The 26222-nt window shown below is 39.2% G+C and overlaps 1 protein-coding gene across 3 annotated transcripts in view; it reads right to left on the bottom strand.

Moving 5' to 3' along the window:
- RANBP17 (RAN binding protein 17) overlaps positions 1-26222 on the bottom strand; it is a 300545-nt gene that overhangs the window by 216376 nt on the left and 57947 nt on the right. For all 3 annotated transcript variants that reach the window (XM_084764395.1, XM_084764396.1, XM_084764397.1), the window contains exons 13-14: positions 15921-16026; positions 8895-9030 (exon numbers count right to left, since the gene is read on the bottom strand). In XM_084764395.1, coding sequence (XP_084620521.1) covers positions 8895-9030; positions 15921-16026 — 242 coding nt within the window. The remainder of the gene's footprint in view (positions 1-8894; positions 9031-15920; positions 16027-26222) is intronic.

The raw sequence follows: 26222 nt of genomic DNA, 5'->3' as shown, positions 1-26222 counted from the left end.
GCAGCTCCCTAAAGCCATACAGCGTTATTCCCTAATGATTAGGCTTCACACTCTAGCCTTAATGTCACAGGCACTTTGCCCCTATAATCTACTTAAAGTTTGCCATACTAGAATATTTAAAATACTGACTGTTTAAAATGTTTCAAAGCTGCCATATATTTTTTAACCAAAATAAAAATTCTACTTTCTTAAAATTATGTATCAAACACAAACATAAATTTTATTAACAATTAAAATATAGCCAAATACTGGAAATAGCAGTTAATTTATTGTTTCCATACTGAATTACACATATAGGTGTCACAGTCTCTTTAAGATACTATTATGCCTGTCTACTTCATTAGTCGGTGTTCTCCTACTCAGTTGAACAGTAACTGTTAGCAGCATAAGGTAAGGAGAGGGCCTGACAACTGTAGGGAGAGAATGCCATCTGCTGCTCCGCATGTGTACTCAACAGTAGGAAAACGCTGGACGAGGAAAACACGAATGCCTCAAACCTTTTAGAAAAAGTAGTTTTTATTTCTGGCAATTTGAAAATGAGTGCTACATTGTTAATGTGAATTCTAAGTTATTCCAAAGATTTATACGTATATAATATACTGATAAATCACTAGTTTATGTTTACAAAAATGGATTTTACTCAAATACTGGAAAACAAAGATCCAAACAGGCAGAATGTTTGCCTAGTTTTAAGAGTTATTTACCTTTTAAAAAGTTATTTACTTATAAAGCTCCTATATTCTTCTATTTATGAATGCAATCTACACATAAAATGATCATATAACTTATCCTTCAAGTAGGGATGACTTCAGCAAACAGAAAATGAGCCTTTCAGTGTTAACAAGTGTCAGAATGTAACCCTTTGGCAAACTGTTGAGTGTGTAGCATCGCCCAGTTTATAAAGCAGGGCCTTGTCGTACCCCCACCCCCTCCCAAACCAGAACTTTCTCAGTGCTTTTAGAATCTTGGAAAGAAAAATAAAACCCTTCATTGGTGAGGCCGTTGTCCAGCACCACCCACTGAATGACTCTCCCCATTTAATTGTCTTGGCATGCTTGTCAAAAATAAAATAAAAGTAAAAAATAAAAATCAGTGTTAGGACCTCTGTCTCAGTGCCTGTCTTTACCTGTGTGCCTATTCCTGGATGTGTGACACATCGCCCTCATTGTCACTTTGTAAAAAGTTTCAAAGTAAAGTATGGCCCTCTCTGTGTTATTCTTTTCCAAGAGTGTTCTGGTTGTGCTGGGTCCTTTTAATCTTGTGAATGCTAGGATATGCTTGTCAATTCTTGCAAACAAAGCAACTGAGATTTTGGGAAACAATATGCTCAAAGTGTGGATCGACTTGTAGAGTACTCCTCCTTGCCAACCGCAAGACTGGATCTTCTTTCCTATTGTAAAAGGCCATTTAAATTCTTTCAACAAGATAGATGATAGATAGATAGATAGATAGATAGACAGACAGACAGACAGACAGACAGACAGACAGACAGATAGATATTTTTAAAATTAGTTTTGGTTTTTGTTTAAGACGGGGATTCTCTGTGTGCATTTCTGGCTGTCCTGGAACTCACTATGTAGACCAGGCTAGCCTTGAACTCACAGAGATCCACCTGCCTCTGCCTCCTAAGTATTAGAATTAAAGGCGTGCACCCACACTTCCCAGCAAAAATATATTTTAGTTTTCATATTATAAACTTTACACTTCTTTTGTTATATAATTTTATGTATTAAATTATTTTTGCTATTATGTTAAAATAGGAGTTTTGCACTTTTTTGGTTTTTGTTTTGGTTTGGTTGGTACAAGCAAACTTAATAGAATTTTTTTTTTTAGTTCTTTCTTTTTAAGGCAGTGTTTTCCTGGGTGGTTTAGGACAACACAGAATTTACAATCAAGTCAAAGCTGGCTCATATCTGTAATCCTCCTGCCTCAAACTCCTAAAGGCTAGGATCATGAGCATGAACCTATGCTGAACTCAAATATGTTTTGAACAATCTCTTGTATAGTTACTGATATTATTATATACTGCACATTTACTAGTATATTAGTTCCAGTGGGTCCTTATGAATTTTTTTCAATATATAAGGACATGTAATTTGCTAACAGGGATGGTTTCATTTCTTCTTTCTAGCCTTGGTACCTTTCATTTCAATTTGTTAATTTCCCTGGCCAGAACCTCCATCACAACATTTAAAGTCCAAGTAGTAGCCATCTTAGTCTTGTTCTTGGTGTTATAGGGTGGGTGCTGGATCTTTTAAAATTTTAGAATTTTTTTAACATTCACATAGGAATACAGGCTTACTCTTGCTTCAGGTGCTGACAGTATGCTGTCCAAACTGGGCAAGTGCGACACTGAAGAAATCGACTACTGAGCTTTGCCAGGACTAGGTAGGCAGTCCTTCATAATTGACTGCCACACAAAAAAGTCTGTCATATACTGGGCCAGAAGCTGACTGTCCAGGCAGCCAGCTGCCTCTGTCATTTCTATAGTTTTGGAAGCTGCTTGCTCTGAACCACCTGTTCAATCAGGTAATGTTTATCCTTCTCAGGTCTTTGATGGGACTGAAGACTAAATAGTTATATTCTCACAACTGAGCTTAAGTTGTTTAGGATTGAAAAAAATGTTTTAAGGTCTAAAAACATATTCTTAAGTTGATAAACGCAAGTTATGATAGAAAGTGATTTAAGTACAGAGCTCTGAACTCACCATGACAGTACAGATACTTCCTCCAGGGTTGCCAGTTATAAATGAACTGGATATTGTAAATGTAACTCTTACCTGAAAGTTTTGATGATTGCTCTTACTGTATATAGTTGATTGCTATAGGAGAAAGAGCCTTTTATTGGAATAAAAGGAGGAGATAATGGAGGATGTTTTGTTAACTGTGTATTCACAAATGCTGATTTGTGTACCCAGATATATATTTGCTGCCCAGACACTGGCACTGTCATTTCTATCTATAAAGCATCTCTTGTCTCAACAGACAGGAAAGTTAAGGTGGGACTAGCAGTCTCAGTGAGGGGTTCCCAGATGGACAGCAGAAAGAGAGGAGAGTCACCATGAGGACACAGATGAAGAAGGAAGAGCCAGGACAAGACAGAGATGGCAGGTAAGGAAGGGGCCATGTGGCTGGGAAGTAGGCCAGGTTAGAACAGCTCAGTATCTGCCCAGCTATAGAGCCTAAAGCTTTTGATAAATATATAGGTCTTTGTATCATTATTTGGGAGCTGGGGTGGGCATAGAAAAGCCCTTACTTTTATTTTACATAAGCTTTTAAAGATTATTCTTTGCCAAGGTAGGTATGGCTGTCAACTACTTGTTAGAATTAACGCAGTAACTGCATGAGTCTGTGCTCTTTGTAGGCAGACTTTGATTACTAACAACCTCATAGGCTGTTGTGACATGTCTACTCAAGGTTCTGTGTCTTAATGAGTCACCTTTAGGCATTTGTCTTTAAGGAACACTGGCAATCAACTGTTCACAGTATTCCATGATAAACTCATTTCTGAGCGGTCAGCAGTAATGGCAATGCCATTCTTCACTCATTCCTCATTTCAGTGTTCTGAGTCCCCTGCTGTCCCTTTTCCTTTTGCCAAACCACCTGAAAGTTCGCTGGTCCCAAAAACAGTCACTGTTACTATTATTACTACTACTATTTGGGGATTTGAATGTTTTACTCGTTTTTAATATCCCCACTTGATTAATGTCTATCTTTGTCTTTATTATGTCTTTTCTTCATTTGGTTTAATTTTTTTCTAGTGCTTCCTAATGTGCTATGGTGTTTGATCTGAGATTTCTTTTCTGTGCAAGATAATGGAACTCAGCCCATGTATGCTAAGGCTCCTCACAGCCCAGACTACAGCCATTCGCCACTATGTCCACTTTTATATTTTTGTTTTTTCATTTGTTTATTTGTTTTTGGAGATAGGATCTCACTATTGGCTGACCTGGGACTTGTGTGTAGCTCTGGTATGGGGAGCCATGCCAAATTCTGCCATGACCCGTGCTTAGGCTGCATGCTGTGACCTTTGAGCTGCCGACCTTTGCTGGAGGAGGTCTTGTAGTCTAGGCTAACCTTGTTCTGTAAGAGTGGAGATCCACAGGCAGCCAGGAGCAGCACTTGTAAAGTGTTTGGGCCCATGGATGCTCCAGCCCTGGGCTTGTTCCCCATGGGCAGCTGCTGTGCCTGGGTCCAGGCCCTGCAAAGGGCAGGCCTGCTGCTGGCTGGCACGGTGGAGGCAGTACTCTTACTACCTCATGGGCTGTGAGTACCATGTTGGGCTGCACTATTTGCTTAGAAAGTTGGGCAGCAAGTAAAGCTTGGCCCTCTCTCTCTCAAAAAAAAAAAAAATATATATATATATATACATATATATATATATAAAATGAAACAATATTTAAACAAGTAATCAAATTTACAGATATATACATAAAATTTGACATGACGATCATAAAGCAAAGAAACAGTCTGATAGGCAAGACAAAAAGAAGCAGTTTCGAAACCCTGCCAATAAACAGCATATCTAGGGTCTAAACTATCTTTAACTAAAGCCAACAAACACACAAACAAAATATGTATAGGAATCTTTATAGGTCTAAAAGCATAATATAGTGTGGCGGTTCCAGCGCGTCCAGTGAGCTCTCGCTGGCCCTTGAAAATCTGAGGAGGTAGTGACGAAAAATAACAATATAGGATTCTTTTGAGGCCCTGTAATTGGAATGAGTTCACTTTAAATCCTTTAACCAGGATCCAGTGGAGGGCAAGTCTGGTGCCAGCAGGCGCAGTAGGGCTGATCGCACCCAACGACCCATTCTAATGTCTGCCCTATTAACTTTCGATGGTAGTCACCATGCCTACTATGGTGACCACAGGTGACGGGGAATCAGGATTCGATTCCAGAGAGGGAGCCTGAGAAATGGCTACCACATCCATTGGAGAGGCAGAATTAGGAGGCTGATAGTTTTCTAAACTAGTCTAGGGAATGTAGTTAACTGCCTAGAGATTACAATTTTCTTATTTCCTTGATTAATTTTTGTTTGAGATACTTAAAGATTTTTTTACTAGGATTGAGATGAAATAATTAAACAAGTCATGGTGGTACACGCCGATAGGATTTGCTGAAGGAGGTGGAGGCAGGAGGATCACGAGTTCAAGGCCAGCCCGGGCTAAACATCACTCTGGCTCATCAGGAATCACAGATACCTGCCTACCGGTTACTAGGAATAAAGGTGTCACTTCCACCCCACAGCTCCAGTGCTTTTTAATGCAGGCATTTATAGCTGTAAGTTGTGTTCATTATTACTTTAATTATATTTTATACATTTTGTTATATTGTATTTTCATTTTTATTCACCTGAAAGTATGTTTAGATTTCTCAGTGATGGCTGAAAGCCAGTGGAGGCTTAAATTTGATCCTTAGCAACAAAAATAATATATAAAGCCCTTTGTGCTTGGTGAACATACTTTGCATACTTCAGCCCGTCAACTGTATTACAGTTTGTTGTCACTGTTGTTGCTGTTTGATGATATAGCGCACCGTGTGGGTACTTGAGAAGGCAGTATACTGTGGGATTTAGGAGCAGAACATTCATTCTATCGATGTCTTCTGGCATAGGCAGTTTGCAGTGTAGCCAAGTGAGTTATTTTGTCCTATTACTGAATGGGCTACTGTGAGCTTGATACTGGACTCTACAGTAGTCAGAAACATAAGAAAGAAAGCTTATTGTTTATGTTCCATTTGAATTCATAAGTGAATATTTTATATTTTTACTTTCCTACACTTCCTCTTAAATCAAAACTTACTAAGGGACTAGGAAGGCAGTTCACTCAGTGAAGTGTTTGCCTTACAAGTGCAAGGACTTGACTCTGATCCCCAGAGCCCACATAAACAAGCAAGTGTGCACTCATATGCAATCCTAGCACTGGAGAGGAGGAGCTGGGATGATGCCTGGGTGTCCTTGGCTAGGCAACCGAACCTCATCAGTGAGCTCCAGGGTAAGTGACAGTCCGTGTCTCCTCAAACAAGTTGGGCATCAAATGAGAAGTGACACCCAAGGTGGGACTCTGGATTCAACAAGCATACATATACACATGGATGTACACACACACACACACATACACACACACACACACCAAGAAAAACAATTACAACAAAATTTACTAAACAGATAGACCATTCTAATTTCCTTTTTCTACTAGGCCTCAATACAGAGTAGCACATATTAGCAGTCACTTCATGTTGAGTATAAACAGGCAAGAATAAAGAAACAGCAACATTTCCAGCACAAAACATGTTATAGAGTGGAATAAAGTGTCCAAAGAAAGCGGGCAAAGTTTGACCACTGGAAAAATTTAAACTGTAAATAACAAGAAATACTAAAGAATTTTAAGAACAGGGGAAAATGTGCTTCACAGACTGTCAAAATGTAAAGCTACAAGAGGAATGAGAAGACACACCTAACTTATTGGGAGATGAAAATAAACTGTTATAATGTTTATGAAGACAACTGCACAATCTAATAAAGCTAGAGACATACACACTCTACAATCAGCATTTACTTTTGTTATTTTTTAAAACTCTTAAACATGCAAGAAGCGGTAAGAATAAGGACATTTACTACAGAATTGAAGAACTAGAAATAGTGCACATTATCAACAAGAAAAACTGAGTCTATATGTCACAGTAATGCACCGCACTACCACTCAAGTGTAATAAATAAATCTGCATGTCTCATCATGGATAAATCCCAAAACAGAACTTAGCAAAGCCGGCGAGTTACTGCAGATGCCAATGGCAAATGATTTCCATCTAAAGTTAATCACATTGTATTTGTGTACAAATACATAGAAACATGAACAAAGAACACACTCACGGATGACAATAACACAAAGTTTATGGCATTTGCTATTTTCAGCAAAATATGTTTAAAAAATAACAATTAAAATAGCAATGGGGTTATCAGTGTTTAATTTAAAATATATAGGTATAAAGCCAAGAAAACAAAGCATTGTGACTTGACCAAACTGGATAACAGGCATAGGGAAGCTCATTACATTTCCCTCACATTTTCCATGAAGATTACTGAGTGGCAGAATGAATAATGAAACACAAAACCAGGGGCGGGGGGTGCTGACGAAGAAAAACACAAAAACAAGGAGCACAATGAAAATGCTTTTAAAACCAGTGAGAAATGCAGGGAAAGAGACAGGAGAAAAGGGTGGAGCTAAGAAACTTAGAAAGTAAACCAGCAGAATGAGGAGGCAGAGCAAATACAAAGTACAGAGCAAACATTCTGGGCTCAATGTAATCCCTCCTGAATACCAAAAAGCAAGAGAGGTTTTTACAACGGATTCCTGTATGGAAGAGTCTGCTCAAGGTCCCGACACAGAGGCACAACACAGGCAAATAGAGCAAAGTCAGTGGCAGGAAAGGGTAAGACATCCAATCAAATACAGAACCAAAATGCACAAACACATGTATTCAAGCATTCAAAGCCTCACTTTCCATGTTTATAAAATGGAAACTCATAACAAAATAACTATTTCCATACTGGTTTTATGAGAATCAATTAGATAATACTAGTCAAGTTCTCAGCAAAGACTCTAACAAAGATTAACTTCAATAAATGACCAGTTTCATTTACAGCTTCTCTTCCACTTACAGAACATAGTTCCAACACAGGTATCATTTACAGCTCTGGTGAATCCACCTTGGCATCTCAACGATTTGTTATACAAGTTTTTGGAAAATTGTCAAGATCCAAACTAGAGATACTGCTCAGTGGTTAAATAGAATAACATATATACTCAAACAAGAAAGCATCAAATTATATCAATTCTTTAAAAGGCAAAGAAAACTTTACCTGAAATTTTATCTTAAAGGATAATCATCAGTCTTTCTTCCTTTTCCTGTCTCTCTCTCCTCCCCCGCCCCCCTCCTTTCTCCCGTTTTTCAGTACTGTGGATTGAACCCAGAGCCTTATGTGTACTAAGCAAGTGCTTTACCCCCATGCTATGTTCGTAGCCCTATAAAGCAAAGTCTGAAAGTCAAATAATGCTTTGCAACTAGTAAATAGAATTCTGAATTTAATTTGCATATAACCTACACCCACATCTTCCCTGATATTTTAAATCATCTCTAGATTACATACAAATTGTACAACAATTGTTATTGTAATTTCAATGTATTTTAGGGAATGATGACAAGGAAAAAGTCGAAACGTGTTTAATACAAACGCAATGCTATTTTCAACGCCCAGCTGGCTGAAGCACGGACGCAGAATGTGCACATACAGAAGGACATGTACATCCCTAAGCGCTCCCATAGGACTCACGAAAACACCCTCAATAATCTTTTATTGTGTCTCTAAGTCAATTTATCTAGAGGTTGCTGATGCTAACCTTTAAGTTACCTCATTAGAAGTATGCCAACATTACAGTGACCTAGCTGCTGTCTGTTTAGCATGCGTCTAAGTTCGGCTAGTCCACATGATTTAGCACGTAAGAATGCCCAGGAATGACTGAAATATACTAGACATCACTTAAATGTCCACCCCTCCAAACCTCTGAACTATTAAAACAGAAAAGCTTGTTTCCAATCTTGAAATATAAAAGACATTACCTATCAAAGTACTGTGAAAAATCCAAAGTGTTTAATGACTATCCACATAAAAATAGTTATTATTTATTTAGAGAAAATGATAAATGTATGTATGAAACAAGGGAATTAATTTTGCATTGTGTTTCAATACCAATTCAACAGATGAGTTCCGCTATCAATTACATGTCTGTGGTAGAGGTTCACAAGACGCATCACTTAACTCCCACCTGTTATGCACAGACCCATGCTCATTCCCAGTGACACGCTAAGGCTTTCCGACAGTAAGAACCTACCTTTGAGGTTCTTTGAAGCTGGTCACCGACATATGTTTTACGAAACTGATCCAAAAACCAGAGAATTGCAAGCTCTATTTTCTCATTGGTGCAGCGAGGCAATCTGGTATCCATTAAAGTTATGAGCTGAAAAACACTTTCCATGAAGAAAAAAAAAAACTTTAGCACAAATTCTCAGAGAAACAATGTTGAAGTTTTTATTACAACCATAATAATCACCCTAAAACATGAAAAAATACAAAAGCAGATCCAGAAAATGTTATGTAAAACATCTGAAATCCTACCTTTACAAGACATAATTGGTCTAGTTTCTTCTAGTTTTTATAATATAAATATAAACCTCCTACAGGTAAGCATGTACATACTATTCTACTAAAGTTTATAAACACATATATGACATACATGTAAATATTTAATATATACAGATAGAAAAGTAAATATTCTTATTTTTCAGTAAGTAGATATTAAATGTTCTTTATATTTATAAATATTTCAAAATCATACTTGAACTCTTTAAAATTAAAAACCATGTCTATGAAATTACATTCAGTATCCATTAATGAATCATTAAATTTTTATCTAAAACATACAAAAATATTGATTTTTTTTTTTTAAAAGAAAATCAAGCTGTGTGTATACATAAATGTGTTACTGGCCAGGCATGGTGGGGCATACCTTTAATCCCAGCGCTTGGGAGGCAGAAGTAGGTGAATCTATGAGTTTGAGGCCAGCCTGGTCTACAGAGAGGTTTCTAGGCTAGCCAGGGCTACTACACAGAGGACCCTGTCTCGAAAAAAACAAAACAGAGAGAGGGAGGGAGGGAAGGAGGGTAGAAAGGAGGGAGGGAGAGAGAAAGAGAGAATGTGGTACTAGAGGTTGAGCCTAGGTTTTTATATATATACTAGTCAATCATTCTATAATTTATATCCCCCTTTTTGCTTTTTATTTTGAAACAGGGCCTTACTAAGTTGATGAGGCTTGTTTGAATTCACTCTATAGCCCAGGTAGGCCTCAAACTTGTGATCTTCCTGAGTAGTTGGGATTACAAAACTGCATTACCAGGCTCACTTCAACCATTTTCAATACTACCTATTATTAACTATTATTTGACACAATAATAAATTTTTAATTTATTACTAAAACTAATATTGTTAAATAAATTAAATGGAAGATTAGGGTAAATTTCTTAACTCTTACTTTTATATAATATGGAATTCTCAGTCTTGCATTTTCAACTACAACGCCCTTGAACATTGCATATTTTTATGAAATTTTCCTAGTGGGGGACTGCTAAGTACCCTGCATGAACAAAATCAATACACTGTGTAAGTGGGGGTGGGTCAGTGCTTGGTTTGGCACAGCTGAGGCAGGGCCCCCTGTGTCCTACACTGGCTCTGTTCTCATAGCTGTCCTGGAACCTCAGCCTCCTGACGGCTAGGACTATAGAAATTATATGTTGCTGTTGTTTTAAAACAAGATGAAGTTACTGAGGCCCTGCCTAGCCACGATCCCATTTTGTACTTGACGATGTACACACACACACACACACACACACACACACACACACACACACACACACACACAGTACTCATTCCCAGATCAACTTTTCCTTCTACATCTATCTTATGTTTTAGATTAGTTCTAGCAGCAAGTATGGAAGAACTTAAGTAAGTTCAGGGTGTGCAGGGATAAAGATAGAGCAGAGATTGAAGAAATGCCCAACCTACACCTGGCCCAAGTCAAGACCCACCCCACGGGAGAGAGCCAACATCTGACACTACTAACAGTATTTTTCTATGCTTGCAGACAGGAGCCTAGCATAGCGGTCCTCTGAGAGGCTCCACCCAGCAGGAGATCAAAACAGATGCTGAGACTCACAGGCAAACTTTGGGCGAAGTACAGGGAGTCTTGTGGAAAAGTGGGAGAAAGGATAGAAGGACCTGGAGGTGACAGGCGCTCCATAAAAAGACCTACAGAGCCAGCTAACCAGGGCCCAGAAGGGCTTGTGGTGACTGAAGCACCAACCAAGGACCATGCACGGACTGGACCTAGGTCCCCTACACAGATGTAGCTAATGGGCAGCTCAGGCTTCATGTAGACTCCCTAGTAAGGGGAGCAGGGGCTGTCTCTAGATGGACTCTGAGACCTGGTTTTTGCTCATTCCCCCCTGGTGGTGCTGCCTCACCAGGCCACAGGGGAAGAGGATGCAATTTGATGAGCTGGAGGGGGTGGATGAGTGGGGGCTCCCTTTTTCTGAGGAATAGGAGAGGGGAGGAGAATAGGGAGGGAAGGAAGGACAGGGAAGAGAGGAAAGAGGGGGCTACAACCAGGATGTAAAGGGAATAAATAAAGTAGCTCAAAACAAAAAATAATTATATAAGCATTTTACAAAAGCAGTAAATATTTAATATTCACATTTTCACGTAACTTAATTTGGCATATGAAATAATAAGCCTTAGTGAAACTGAAATATCTTTATATATTCAGATTAAAGTTTTATCTTTAAAAATTCATTAATTAAAATATAATTGCAAGTTCAAATTTTATTAAAAAGAAAAGACACAGGAAGAGAGAATATACAAAGAAACCCTATTCACAATTACACCATATTTATCAAAACCTTAAGAATATATTTAAGGCTAGTGAGATGGCTCAGTGAAATAAAAATGGTTGGTATACAAGCAATCACTGGAAGACTTGAGTTCGAATCCCCAGTAAACACATAAAAGCCAGGTATGGCCACATGAGCTTGCTAGCCCCAGGGCTGCAGGGCAAAGGCAGGCAGATGACCGAAGCTTGTGGACCAGCTGGCAGAATCTAACAGTGAGTCTCAGGTTCAATGAGAGGCCATCTCAAAAACAAGGTGGAACATAGTAGAAGACTCCCAATCTCCTGCTCTGGCCTGACATGCATGGACACTCACACACACATTTGCCCAGATATTAATCACCTATCCCAACACACACACACACACACACACACACACACACACACACACTATATTTAAGAATGATGTAATAACTAATATTAGTTTTAAAGATTTTGCTGGAGTAATAGTATTCTAACAATAGATAGCTCGGCAATAGGAACATATGAAAGACCTCTAAAAGGACATAAGAATTCTGTGTAAGATATGTGGCCTTACAGACCATTAAAAAGTAAAGTTAGCATAATTGGGCATGCTGTGGCACACACCTTTAATCACAGCATTCAGGGAGGCAAAGGCAGGCAGATCTCAGGGAGTTTGAGGCCAGCCTGGTCTACAAAGCAAGTCTAGGATAGCCAAGAAGACTACACAAAACAAAACAGAGTTGGTCTGCGTTAACACTTTGAATAGTAAAATATTGAAAACCTAAATATAAACTGACTTATTGTAAGTAAGTTTCAAAAGATAATCACAAAAGAAAAGTGAGGTAGGGACCAAGGAGATGGCTTAGTGGACAAAGAGCTTGTTTTGCAAGCAGCAGGACTTTATTAGGAATCCTCAGAATGCATAGCCACAGGTGAGCAGATGCAGCAGCAGCTGCAATCCCCACACTCAGGAGGAACAGGATGTCCCTGTGCAAACCAGCTAGAGGGCGAGAATCAGTGACAGAGGTTGCTGCAGTAACTCGAGACTGACTGAGGACAGGACCTAATGTCTACTTTGTGCCTCCACAAGCACACATTTGTACATGCATCCCCACACATCTGCATCCACTCAGAGGAATAAAGCATACATACATACATATATACATATACAACAACAGGTAGATGATACATATAAATACCAATATTAGAAAATAAAATCATAAAAATATGAATGAAAAAGCTGAATGCCACATAGAACAAAAAATTCAAATTAATACGAGCCATTTGTTACATTAACTTATCAATAAAAATAATTCTATTTTATAGTGTTCAACAGTAGAGAAATGGTGACACCCACAAGCTTTTGGTTCGGAAGATAAATTGACATATTTGAACATCATATCAAGTATCTGAGTCACTAAATACTTCAGACTTAAGAGCTTTTTAGATATTGGAATATTTTCTGGCTGTGTTGAAATTCAGTTTCAGATTTTATAAAGAACTGTGAATTTTAGGTGTTCAGATTAAGAATGCTAAACACGTATAACTCCTCCTGAGGCCAAATGATAATACTTATTGTGATTCCTTAAAATGCTACAGACACTGTGATTATCTGTTTTAAGACATTAGCTCTAAGACTGTCAGGGTGGCACATGACTGCTGTGATCCTAGCACTCAGGGAGGCAGAGGCAGGCAGATCTCTGTGAGTTTGGAACTCTATGAGTTCGAGGCCAGCCTGGTCTACAAAGTGAGTCCAGGTCAGCCAAGACTACACAGAGAAACACTGTCTTGAGGAAAAAAGAAAGAAAATAAACAAGAAAGGAAGTGAGAAAGGGAGGTAGGGAGAGAAAAGAAATCAACTCTAAGGAAATTCTCAATACATAAAACACAGTATTTGGGGTCAATTTATAATAAAGAAATATTAAAAATCAAGCTAAAATTTGAGAATCAAATTTAAATTATGGTATAATCTAGAAAATTTAACTTTTAGGTTAAATGCTCACAAAACTGTGTTTAATTTAAGTAGGTATACTTGCGCTGGAAAGATGGCTCAGTGGTTAAGAGCACTGTCTACTCTTCCAGAGGTCCTGAGTTCAAGTCCCAGCAACCACATGGTGGCTCACAACCATCTTTACTGGGATCTGATGCCTTCTTCTGGCCTGCAGGCATATATGTGTATATAATATAGCACTATTAACCAGGCATTGTTCTAAGCATTTAAAAAAAATTAACTCATTTGAATCTTATAAAAACCCCCAAACAGATACTATTTCCATTTTTCTTGTGAGGAAACAATGTTGTAACAATTTTTGCTTTTAACCAAATCCATTCAATGGAAAAACGACAGCATCTTCAACAAATGGTGCTGGTCTAACTGGATGTCTACATGTAGAAAAATGAAATTAGACCCATATTTGTCACCATGCACAAAACTCAAGTCCAAGTGGATTAAAGACCTCAACCTAAAACCACAGACATTAACCCAATTAGAGGAAAAAGTGGGGAAGAGTCTGGAACTCATAGGCACAGGAGACAACTTCCTGAACAGAACACCAACAGCCCAGGCCTTAACATCAACAATTAATAAATGGGACCTCATGAGGCTGAGAAGCTTCTGTAAGGCAGATGACACTGTCAAGAGAACAAAGCGACAGCCTACAGACTGGGAAAAGATCTTCACCGACTCGTCATCTGACAAAGGTCTAATATCCAAAATATATAAAGAACTTAAGAAATTAAACACCACCAAACCAAATAACCCAATAGAGAAATGGGGCGCAGAGCTAAACAGAGAATTCTCAACAGAGGAATATCAAATGGCTGAGAAACACTTAAAGAAATGCTCGACCTCCTTAGTCATCAGAGAAATGCAAATCAAAACGACACTGAGATTCCATCTTACACCCATCAGCATGGCTAAGATCAATAACTCAACTGACACCTCATGCTGGCGAGGGTGTGGAGAAAGAGGAACACTCCTGCATTGCTGGTGGGAATGCAAACTAGTACAACCACTTTGGAAAGCTATCTGGTGCTTTCTCAGAAAAATGGGAATAGGGCTTCCTCAAGACCCAGCTATTCCACTCCTTGGAATATACCCAGAGGATGTACTACTACACAACAGGGACATATGCTCAACCATGTTCATAGCTGCCTTATTCATAATAGCCAGAACTTGGAAACAACCTACGTGTCCCTCTATAGAAGAATGGATAAAGAAACTGTGGTACATTTACACTATGGAATACTACTCAGCTATTAAAAACAAGGAATTTCCAAAATTTGTGGACAAATGGATTGAACTAGAAATTGTCATAATGAGTGAGTTCACACAGAAGCAAAAAGAGCTAAATGGTATATACTCACTTATATCGAGACACTAGTCCAAGGTGTACGTCCCCATGAAAAACTGTACCTATCAGAATAGTGGGTAAGAAGGGAGGACATCCTATTGAAACTTTAGGTGTGAGAAGCCTGGGAGAAAGAGGAAATAGAAGGATCCAGTGGGTCCTGGAAAACTACAGGAGAGTCTGGGCCCTGGGGCCCTCCGCAAACTGTGGCAACAGCCAAGGAAAAAATAGGCAGTAAAAACCTTGAACCCCTACCCGGACTAGCCGATGGACATTCTCCATTGTTGAGTGGAGAAGGAGATCTAACTTTCACACAAACTCTGGTGCCCCATATTTGAACAAGTCCCTTGGACGGAGATGCCTGGTGGCACTCAGAGGAAAGATAAGAGGTCACCAAGGAGAGACTTGATACCGTATGAGCTTATTCAGGGGGAGGAGGTCCCCCTCAGACACAGACTTAGGGGAGGGGAGGGGAGTAGGGGGGAAGTGGGAGGAAGGGAGGAATGGGAGGATACATGGGATGGGCTAACAACTGAGATGTAATATGTATAAATTAATAAAAATGTATTTAAAAAAAAATAAAGTCATGTGACAAAGAAAATCAAGAAAAAAAAAACAATTTTTGCTTTTAAAAAGGTTGAAGATACACATGCAGTGTGTAATACCCCTACACATTCAAAATCATCATAGGGTCTTTACAAAACCAACAGCAGTACTCTGAAATTTTGTATATTTATTTTCACTGAAATTAAACTCTTCACCAAACAAAAAGCAAAAGCCAAGCATGAGTGCGCAGGATACATGATATTTAGTCAAGATGTGTGGAAAGGCAAGCTTTTCTCGTTATTCACAAGTAAGAGTACCCTCGGCCTGGGAGCGTGAGGACTCATCCAGCAGCTTATGAAGGCTGTGATCACTAGCTCTAGGGAGCTAAAATCAAGTAAAATTGCACCTACTGGTTAAAGAATCAAATTCTAATCACTTAATCTCTGTGCACTGATTTTCTTATGAGTAAAAAGGGAACTAATACCCAAAGGCCAAGTGCATCATTTTATAGTTGGCCTTATAAAGCTAAATCAGAGGCTAAATGCTGGTACTCACTCACCGGCAGGACAATTCTCCATCCAGCGCATCGTGCTCATCTGTGCTGGTATATGTTAGTCTGCCTCCTACAACGGTGCCAACCAAGTATATCAGCCATGCAAGACGTCCTTACAAGGAGAAGAAAGGAGAGAAAGATTCATTGAAATAACCCTATTTTTCAGAAAATCCCTAAATTATCAAAATCATCTGTTCTTCTAAACAAATAATCAACTACTATAAAAGTCAGTGTTCAACAGACTTATAAATTCCAGTCCTACCAATCTATTTCAATTTTATATGAGTTACTCACTTACCTCTTTAACTCTTAAGGTTTTCATTTGCAAATGGGGAAAAATAAGGCACAATTTTGATTAAAATCAAATGTAATAGCTCTGGGCACGATGATACACACTTTTAATCCCAGCAGGAGGGAGGGCAAAGCCAGGTGGATCTCTTGAGTTGAGGACAGCCTAGCCTACTTAGTGAGTTCCAGCAGAGCTCCATCCCAAACAGCCAACAACAAAAAAATTACACTTGAGAACAGACCCCATAATGTGTTGTGTATAACCATTTCTGCTACTAGGCTAAGAGCACTGTGATTGTGGTCGCAGCAGGGCACGACGGGAATCCAGCACCCAGGAGAGGTGGGTGCCAAAGCAAGAGGACATCAGGATCTCCATGAATTCCGGGCTAGCCTGGGCTGAACAACGAGATTTTTCTCACCACCAAACTGTGTTACTGTGCACTGAGCATGATATACACACCTGCTATGACAGCACACGGAAACCTGAGGCAGAAGGATGGCAAGTTTGAGGTCAGGCTGCACGCTACAGAGAATTCTAGGCTAGTCTGGGGTATCAAGACTTTATGATTTTTAAAGATTATTATATTAGATATCTAGATTCATTAATACAAGTATTAGATTCTCTAAAACTTTTGAGACATGTAGGAATTTTTAACATAAAATGTCATTTCACAGAGAAATTTTGTTTCATTCTTGATAACTTGTTTTTCAAAGATGAGCAAACTATTTAACAATTCCCAAATTATTTTTTTTTTTTAACTTTAAAAAAGTCTTGGTGGCCGTGAGGCACAGTAGTGCAGGCCTTTAATTCCAGCACTCGGGAGGCAGAGGCAGGCTGATCTCTGTGAGTTCGAGACCAGCCTGGTCTACAAAGTGAGTCCAGGACAGCCAAGGCTGCCAGAAAAACCCTGTCTTGAAAAATAACAACACTGGGGCTAGGGAGATGGCTCAGAGGTTAAGAGAACTGTCTGATCTTCTATAGGTCCTGAGTTCAATTCCCAGCAACCACATGATGGCTCATAACCATATAGAATGAGATCTGGTGCCCTGTTCTGGCGAGCAGGGGAACAGGCAGGAAAAAACACTATACATAATAAACAAATCTTAAAAAAAAGAAAGAAGCCCAGCGGTGGTGGCGCACGCCTTTAATCCCAGCACTCGGGAGGCAGAAGCAGGCGGATCGCTGTGAGTTCGAGGCCAGCCTGGTCTACAAAGTGAGTTCAGGATGGCCAAGGCTACACAGAGAAACCCTGTCTCGAAAAACAAAAAAAACAAAAAAAAACAAAAAAAAAAGAAAGAACGGAAGGAAGGAAGGAAGGAAGAAAAATAACAACACCAAAAGAAGAAAAAAGAAAGAACAAAACAGAACAAAGGAAGGAAGGAAGGAAGAAAAATCTTGGGGCCAGAGTTGTGGCTCAATGGTTAAAGCTTCCACATAGTGGCTCACAACTGTTCTAACTCCAGTTCCAGAGGCTGCAATGCCAGCACCTGATCTCCATGGGCACCAGGCATGCACATGGTGCAAATACATACATGCAGGCAAAATACTCATAGATGTAAAAGAAAATCTTAAGGGGGAGGGCATTTCTCATGTGACCTTTCTATTCATTTAAATATGCTGGATATCAGAAAAGGCCTGTGCTTGTTAACAGACATGGGAAGAATAAATATATTCTCAACAATGCTTTTCCTGCAGATGTTAGCATTCATGATTATACTGCAGCAATCAACAAACAACTCCCTTGTAGGAGCAGAGGGTCTGCAACCTGCTTCAATGACAGACATCCTACACATAAGAAATACGCTCTGGCAAATACACACCCTCTTTTGTCTATCACAAAAACATGAACAAATCAGAAACTGTCAATTTTGCAGTGTATCCACTAGCTACACGAGACAGTTAAAGGTGAAGAACTGGTGTGATCAAGAAAAACATCACAACACAAGGTCCACAGCATGTATTAATAAGGATGACACTCGCACAAAGCCCATGTAAGACATGAGTTCACATCCGTGCTTCCAAAGTGTTCCCAGCTCAAAAGAAGAGTCTAGACAGCATGTAGTGTGCCCTGGTGAGCATGCAAACAGTTAGCATGCCCGTTCTAACAAGCCTCTTATATCCTGCAACTTGAACATGGAACGGAGTACGTGCTCATGGTCCTCGCTTCTGCTTCTAGAACATTTTCTTAATCATAAAAGTACTCATCTTTACATCTGACATCATCAGACCATGAATGTTTGTTGATGCAATTATCTACGTTCCTGTATATTACCTCACCTTATTTTGAAGACTAGACCCTGGTTCACTCAGTTTTTCTGATATTTTATCACAGTAGTTGCCAATTTCAGTAACTGTGACAAGTCTGGCGACCCTGAGAGTCCTGTGTTCTACTGGGGATCTCTAACCTGTAGATCTGTTAGATTTTTTTTTAGATTTATTTATTTTATTTATTGCATATGAATGCTTTATCTGCAGAAGAGGGTATCAGATTACATTAGATGGTTGTGAGCCACCATGTGGTTGCTGGGGATTGAACTCAGGACCTTTGGAAGAGCAGGCGGTGCTCTTAACCACTGAGCCATCTCTCCAGGCCCTGATCTGTTAGATTTTAACAGGCCTGCTAAATAAAAACCTTATAGACAACTCACTTAAAACACGGAGGCTAGTCTTCTGAGTAAAGTCACAGAGCTGGGCAACGAACACTACAAAAACTTTAAGGCTTTCCTTATTTCTAAAATTAAATCTCATAATGATTAAGTGTACTAAAATTAAACTTCATAGAGTTAGGTATGGTGGCCTTGCTCCCTCTCCCATCTCCACCACAACCGCAGCAAACATTTGGTTGCTTTACCTGGGTCACTTTGTAGTCACAGAATCTGACAATGGTATTCTGTGACTGTGTTCTCCATGTAACACAGCGGCAAGGTTGAGGTGTGCTGTGGCAGCACTGTGTTGGCTGTGAAGGAACAGTGAGTATGCTGTTGTTTGGAGGTGACGTTTTACATACTCTTTCAGCTGCTAGATGTTGGGGTGATCATCACCTCCAACTATTGCAGAGTACTGAGATGGACACTGTACACACTGTAGATGCATGTCTTCAAGTCTCCACATACCTCGGACAGCTGTGTCATATGGGCCTCTACAGTACTGAGAAACGCTCACATTGCTTCATCAAGCTGCACCATTTGGTAATCCTACCAATGAAGTGTAAGTGCTGTGTTCTACAAATGTTCTTACTAACAGACTTGTAATCACCTTTTTTCTCTACATCTATCCTAGTGGGTGTCAACTGGTAGCTTAGGTCATCTTGAGATGCGTTCCCTTGTGACTAATTATGTTCAGCATATTTTCATGTGTTTACTGGCTCATTTTATGCCTTCTAAGGAGAAAAGTCTAAGTCCCTAGGCTACTTTGCAGAGTTGTCACTGTTACCAAGTTGTAAAAGTTCTTCATGTATTTTAGATCAGATACTATTATATGTCACTGCATTTTTTGTAGGTCTTAGTTTTACCTTCTTGATGGTGTTCTTCAATGAACAAAAAATTCTTACTTCTAATATACTCCAAGCACTTAACTATTGTTGTTAGTGTCTGTCTGGCAATACTAAGAAAGAAATGCCTAACTCGAAGTCATAAACGTCTGTACCTACATATCCTTCTGAGGGTTACTTGACCTCTTATGTTTGGGTCCAGGAACTCCAGCCTAGATACCAACTGATGAGAGATGTGAACACAAACAACTTGAGCCCCGGCTATCAGCTAACTGCGGTGCCTCAAAAGCCCAGGAAATTGAGGTACTAAAGCAACTGTTAATTGATAAATCACCAAGCTTTGACAACAAGTAGAACACAGCCTCTCTCTGTGTCTCTGCTTTTTATTTTAGCACATACTGATTTCTAACATATAACATATTCTATATAGCTACTCTTAATTATTGCTTGCTAACCCCACTGTAAACTGCAGGAAAACAGGTCCTTTTGTCTGTTAGGCTCTCTACTCAACTCCAGAGTCTAAATTATAGCCTGGCCACTCTTGTATTGTACATTCTATACAAGACGTGCTACTACTAACTCTTATTATTTGTAGATTCCCTATTGTTTTTAGTTTACTTTTTTGCTAAAACTTATTTGTGACCCTAAATTGTTACTCAAAATAATTCACATATATGTGCAAACATTAAAGGCTGAGCTGTCTGGTGTACACTGACTCCAGTTCCTATTCGGCAGTATGACCCTTTTATTTCATCTCTAACCAACATTCTTTTTAGTCACTTAATCTATATATTTTTCCCATTTATACGGCATGAGATTGCCCTGGTGTCACACCAAAGTGCTATGTATTGTTCTTGGATTGGGGGAGGGGATACTATGTGTTCTAATGGTTTGAATGAGATGCCCCTGTAAGTCTCAGCCACTTGATTAGTTGGTGTCTATTTGGGAAGGATTAGGGGGTGTGTCACTGGGGTGGGGGGTAGGGGATGGGGGGTGGGGGGGAAGACTTAAAATTTCAAAAGCCTCCTGTCATCCCAGTGCTTTCTCTGCTTTCTGCTTGTAAATGGGAATATGAGCTCTCAGCTGCAGCTCCAGCACCATGCCAGCTGCCATGCTACAGCCAAGATGGTCATGAACCCCCAGCCCCCTAGAACTGTAAGACCCAACTAAATGTTTCCTTCTCTAAGTTGCCTTAGCCATAGAATTTATTTTTCAGAGCAATAGAGAAGTACTTAAGACACATGCCTTCTATATAACAAGCTATGTGCTATATAAGCTGTTTAAGTATGAGCCAATAGTGCTGTTGGGCCTGAGTTCAATGTTAATGAACTAATAATACATTTAAATAAAGAGCTTTTATAAAGACTTACACATCCAACAATGGTTATGTGTCTATGGTCCGATGGGAAGTTACGACCCAATACTACCAACAGGAACAATGATTGGAAGTTTGTGAATAGTGTTCAGATTATATAGACCATTATCCCCAAATAACAAGAGTCAGCTGTATTTCCTAGAATCCTAGTAATCATGAGGCTCTCAGCAATGACTCTAACCAGCTAACAGACTAGCAGTTGCACTGTGTGTGAACTATTAGTCACTTCTAAAATAAATGTAATTCTGAAATACTGCAAGCATAATTTTTATTGAATGTAACATTTTACCTGCCCCAAGGAAGTCACTATTTTTTAAATTTTCTACAAGTCAGGCATGGTGGCACTTGACTACAGTCCCAGGACTTGGGAGGACTGAAGCAGAAATACTCCTTTGTTTGGAAGCCAGATCAGGCTACACAGCAAGACCCTGTGTAACCCCTCCCACTCCAAACAACACTATTTCTCAAAGCAAACTATATAATTTAGGAGCAAATATTCACCCATACCTCCCTTACACTTCATCACTTTAGATATTTAGATACTAATGACTGTAGTTCCTTTTGAAAAAATATTAGGCAAACCGCTCCTTTGAGGAGGTGGTGGGCTGTTGATGCTGTGTGAGGTGTGCTCTTCTAGACTGTAAGTAGCCCTTGCACGCATTATGCACGCAAATTCACAGTCTTTGGTCTCAACTTCGTTAATGCTGAGATTACAGGACTAAAGAGCACAGCACAAACTTGCCCTGCTTGAAAACGTGATATACAAGGCTTTCCATCAATGTGAAGTGAACCACCTGCCACTTAGCTCTTATTTAAGAAAACCTAATTTAAAACCAACCAAAGTTGTTCCTTGTATATAAATGTCATAGTTCTCCATGAATGATACATGATAAACTTTGAGAAGCAGAAGTTGCTGGGAATGTGATGCAGGTTTGTTAACTACACAGGGAGACTCTGTTTCAAAAGACAGCGCAGGGAGGGGAAACCAGCACGGTAAGCAACACCAACAGCCACCAAAGCAAACGCTAGCTTCAAGGCGTCTGTCTGGCATTTATTTACTACATTAGCGACTTACTCTTCCTAAGTACTCATAATAGCACACAGGAGTCAGCACTGTAGGTAGTCACTCTGTCTGTTTTGGCTATTATTACTATCATTGTTGAATAAAGGCCTGTTAATGCTAAGTCCCACTTCTAGCCACACACAAAAACCATAAAAGTTCTGCCTTCCTTCAGAAGCTGTACTAGAAATGAAATTACACATTACTTAAGAACTTTGAGTTGTTCCACTTTGTCAAAGTTTTGCTATGATAAAAGTTAACTATAACTCATCATTTATACTTCCTTAATGTTGATTGTATGATAAACAGCAGCAGCAACAAAATTCCATGCTGAAAAGACTTCTCCAGGAAGAAACACCCAGAAAACACTGGCTGAGAACCTGCCAAGCTTTAGGAAGGCCTGACTCAACATGTGAAAGTCTGAGGGAGCAAATGACTCTCTGCTTGAGAGCTGAATCTACTGGCACGGGAGGGTTCCTCAGGCAGGGTGATTTTTGCAGTGCTATATAAAGAACACTACTGTCTAACAGTAGACTAATGAAACTATCCATAAGCCATCTCAATGTTCAGAAATTTTAATTCTTTCATTATGACCTCAAAATGACACCTTATATAATACCATATATAAGTAGCATGTGACAAAAGTATAGCCATTTTTATAAAATAATGGTACATTAAATGAAAGTTCACTGATTTATTTTGAAAAGTGGGTGTACATTTGCCCTTTCTTGATTGAGAGGCCACAGTCTCTATGGTCTAGGGAACTGAAAAGCAGGTACTTCTTTTCTTGGGAACTGACCAAGTTAGAGGTAATGCTAGCAAGAACAGTGAAGGGCTGTCGGGAAGCTGTCAGATGCAACTCTGGGACTCAGCTAAAGGTGAGGCAGTATTTTCTCATGAATATCAAGCTATTCTCCCAAACTTCTATTTAAAATGCAACATTGAAAAGTGGCACACACCCGTAATCCCAACATTCAGAGAGGCAGAGGCAGGAAGATTGCTGTGAGTTCAAGGCCAGCCTGGTCTATAAAAGGAATCCAAGACAGACAAGGCTACACAGAGAAACACTGTCTTGAAAAACAAAAATAAAACTAGGGCTGGAGAAATGGCTAAATGGTTAAGCACACTGGGCTCTTCCAGAGGACTGGGTTCGATTCTTAGGACCCATGGGAGCTCACAAGCATCTGCAACTCCTGTTGCAGGGGATTCAATGTCCTCTTCCAGATTGCATGGGCACCAGGCATGAATGTGGTACAGACATATATGGAGAGCGAACATCCACACAGACACAAATAAATAAATACGTTTAAAAAAAATTAAAAAAGGAAAGTAACACCGAGGGTCAGGTGTCCTGGTGCACACCTTTAATTCTAACACTTGGGAGGCAGAGGCAGAATCAGGCAGATCTCTGTGAGTTCAAGAATAGGCTGGTCTATACAGAGCCAGTTCCAGGACAGCCAGAGCACAGAACAGCCTTGTCTTGAAAACAGAGAGAGAGAGAAAGAGAGAGAGAAATAGAGAGAGAGAGGGAGGGAGAGAGAGAAATAGAGAGAGAGGGAGGGAGAGAGAGGGAGGAATCAATTTGAGAAGTCAACCAGACATGGAAGCAAAAATAAACATGATGTGACACACAGAAACAAAACAAAAAAGTGTGATATAATAGAGAGGTTGATATCCATATCAAAGAGGGAAGAAGTAGGTCAAAGGGTATAAACTTGCATAGGTCAATCACACCTAAAGACTGAAGACACGTTGGGACTACAGTAAAGAACATCATCACACAGCATAATAGCATGAGCTTCAAGTGACATCCAGGTGTCACCATCTCTTTTTCAGAAGCACACACAAAACTATGGCCAGCACTCGGGAGGCAGAGGCAGGATGATCTCTAGGAGTCTGAGGACAGCCTTGCCTACAAAGCGAGCCCAGGGCAGCCAGGGGCCACAAGAGAAACCCTGCCTTGGTGCGGGGAACTATGGAAGGTGGGGGTAGACAGGGCAACAACCCTGACTACAGCATTCATTTCATTATGTAAATGTCCATCAAAACATGCTGTATACCTAAAGGATATAAAAAAAAAATTATCTTCATCCCAAAACTGCATTCAGAAAGTTCAATCAGAGAACCATGTCAACACATGCATCTAAACTGAATTTAGAAGAAACTATCTGATACACAAGACTCATATCTATAAATATCTTATAATCTCATTTTATAAGACTAAATTTTCATTATAATTTCCCATTTTTCTCTTCATTCTGAAATATTCAAGGCGCTTGTTTAAGCAGCTGTTCAAGCATAGAACATTTTTTCCTTAACAAAATAATTATTGCTGTAATAATCTGTAATTATGGTTTATAACTGCAATAATCCCAAAGAAATCAGTCATTACCATAGATCACAAGTAATCGTTAACTACTGTTAATGACCTATTTCTTAGGGATTATTGTTTTTGTAAACCATGACCATATCACCACAGATATGAGAGAGCAAGACAATATAATACAAATGAGATCATAATATAATAATAAACTTATTTTGTAACATTAAAAGCCATTAAGCATCTAAATTAAAGCACACATAACTAAAGCATATAATTTTCTTTGTTCAACATTAACTGAACTGTTGAGTCTGCACAAAAGAAATTGAATACTACTGCACACAATGTACAAACTAGAGCAATGCTGGGCATTCTTTTTAATACAGTAACAATTGCTTTTGACCACACTATAGATACCTTTAAAAGGCAGACAGATTTCTTCTCACTGACTTTTTGACAGAAAAAGTGGAAAATAAACATTTATTAAAAATTTTCTATGTACCAAATAGACAGACCTATTATATCCAACTATAAAAAAAATTCTCATACATCAAGAAGTGGATGTGACTTAATATATTCAATATACATCTCTTACCCCCAATAAATTATTCATTTCCAGTTAGTTCTATGCATGTCTTTCACTAAATTTCCCTCTGAAGAAAAAAACTGAATCTTGCTACAGTTAGTGTGCGCATGTGTGTGTGTGTGCATGCGCATGCACATATGCCCAAGCACATGTGTGGAAGTCAGAATATAACTTGCAGGAATCAGTCTTTCCACATTTGAGTTCTACAGATCAAACTACTGAGATATCATGCTACCCCGGCCCCGTCACTTGCTACATTTTAATGTAATATTTGATACAAATACAAAATCATATATAATATATGTTAACTAAATAAAAGGCATGTATCAAACTTAGAAAGCTGCAGCTTAACCCCACTGTCATGGCCGCCTCCAAACCCTGAGTTATGGCTCGGCCTTGATGTGAGCTTGATCCTCGAACTGGTGCTTACTATTCTTTTGTCATTTGAGTTTTACCCCTTTTGCATCTATTCCTGGACAATGGACTTTTCACTTGTCTCACTTGTTTAAAAGCTTTATTAAAGGCTTCATGCTACATGTACCATCCTGAAAGTTCCTTTCCTTCACTAAATATCTGATTTCTAGTATATTATCTATCTCTAAGATGATGGGAATGCATTCTATATCCAAATTACAAATACCTGACAATGCACTGTTCTGCATTAGTACTTTTAAACACATACTACTGACTAGTTCATACAAACTAAGATCTCCATACTTTACAACTTGATGACAGCACCAAAAGAAAACAATCTTTAATGGCCATAATGCAAATCTTCACATATCTGGCAAACTCTACCCAAGTTGCAATAGAAGGCTGTAGATAAAACCACAGCAAGCTACATGCATGCCACTTGACCAATTTTCTTAAAGAAAATTTAAATACAGTAACAAAGAAAAGGAAAGAAAACATGGAAGGTAAATTTCTGTTTACTATGCATGTACATTTCCTGACAGGTAGGGAACCTTTTACAGATGACAAAGAAAGAACAACTTTACACAAGGACTCGAGCCCATTCCCCATGTCTCTCCTCGCTGTCGTCATATATACAGAGTTGCCAATGTCCCTGTGTCTGCTGGACTCTAACCCTCGCAGCAATCTGCTACCTTTGCTCCAGTTGCCATCCCATGTCAAATGTCTGCTGCACCAACACAGCAACTGCCATCTGCACCCAAGCATATGAATGCT

The sequence above is a fragment of the Acomys minous genome (genome assembly GCF_964271855.1).
Source record: "Acomys minous genome assembly, chromosome: 16".
Taxonomy (NCBI): Eukaryota; Metazoa; Chordata; class Mammalia; order Rodentia; family Muridae; genus Acomys; species Acomys minous.
The sequence above is the reverse complement of the archived record's forward strand: the minus strand, read 5'-3'. Positions and strand labels throughout refer to the sequence as shown.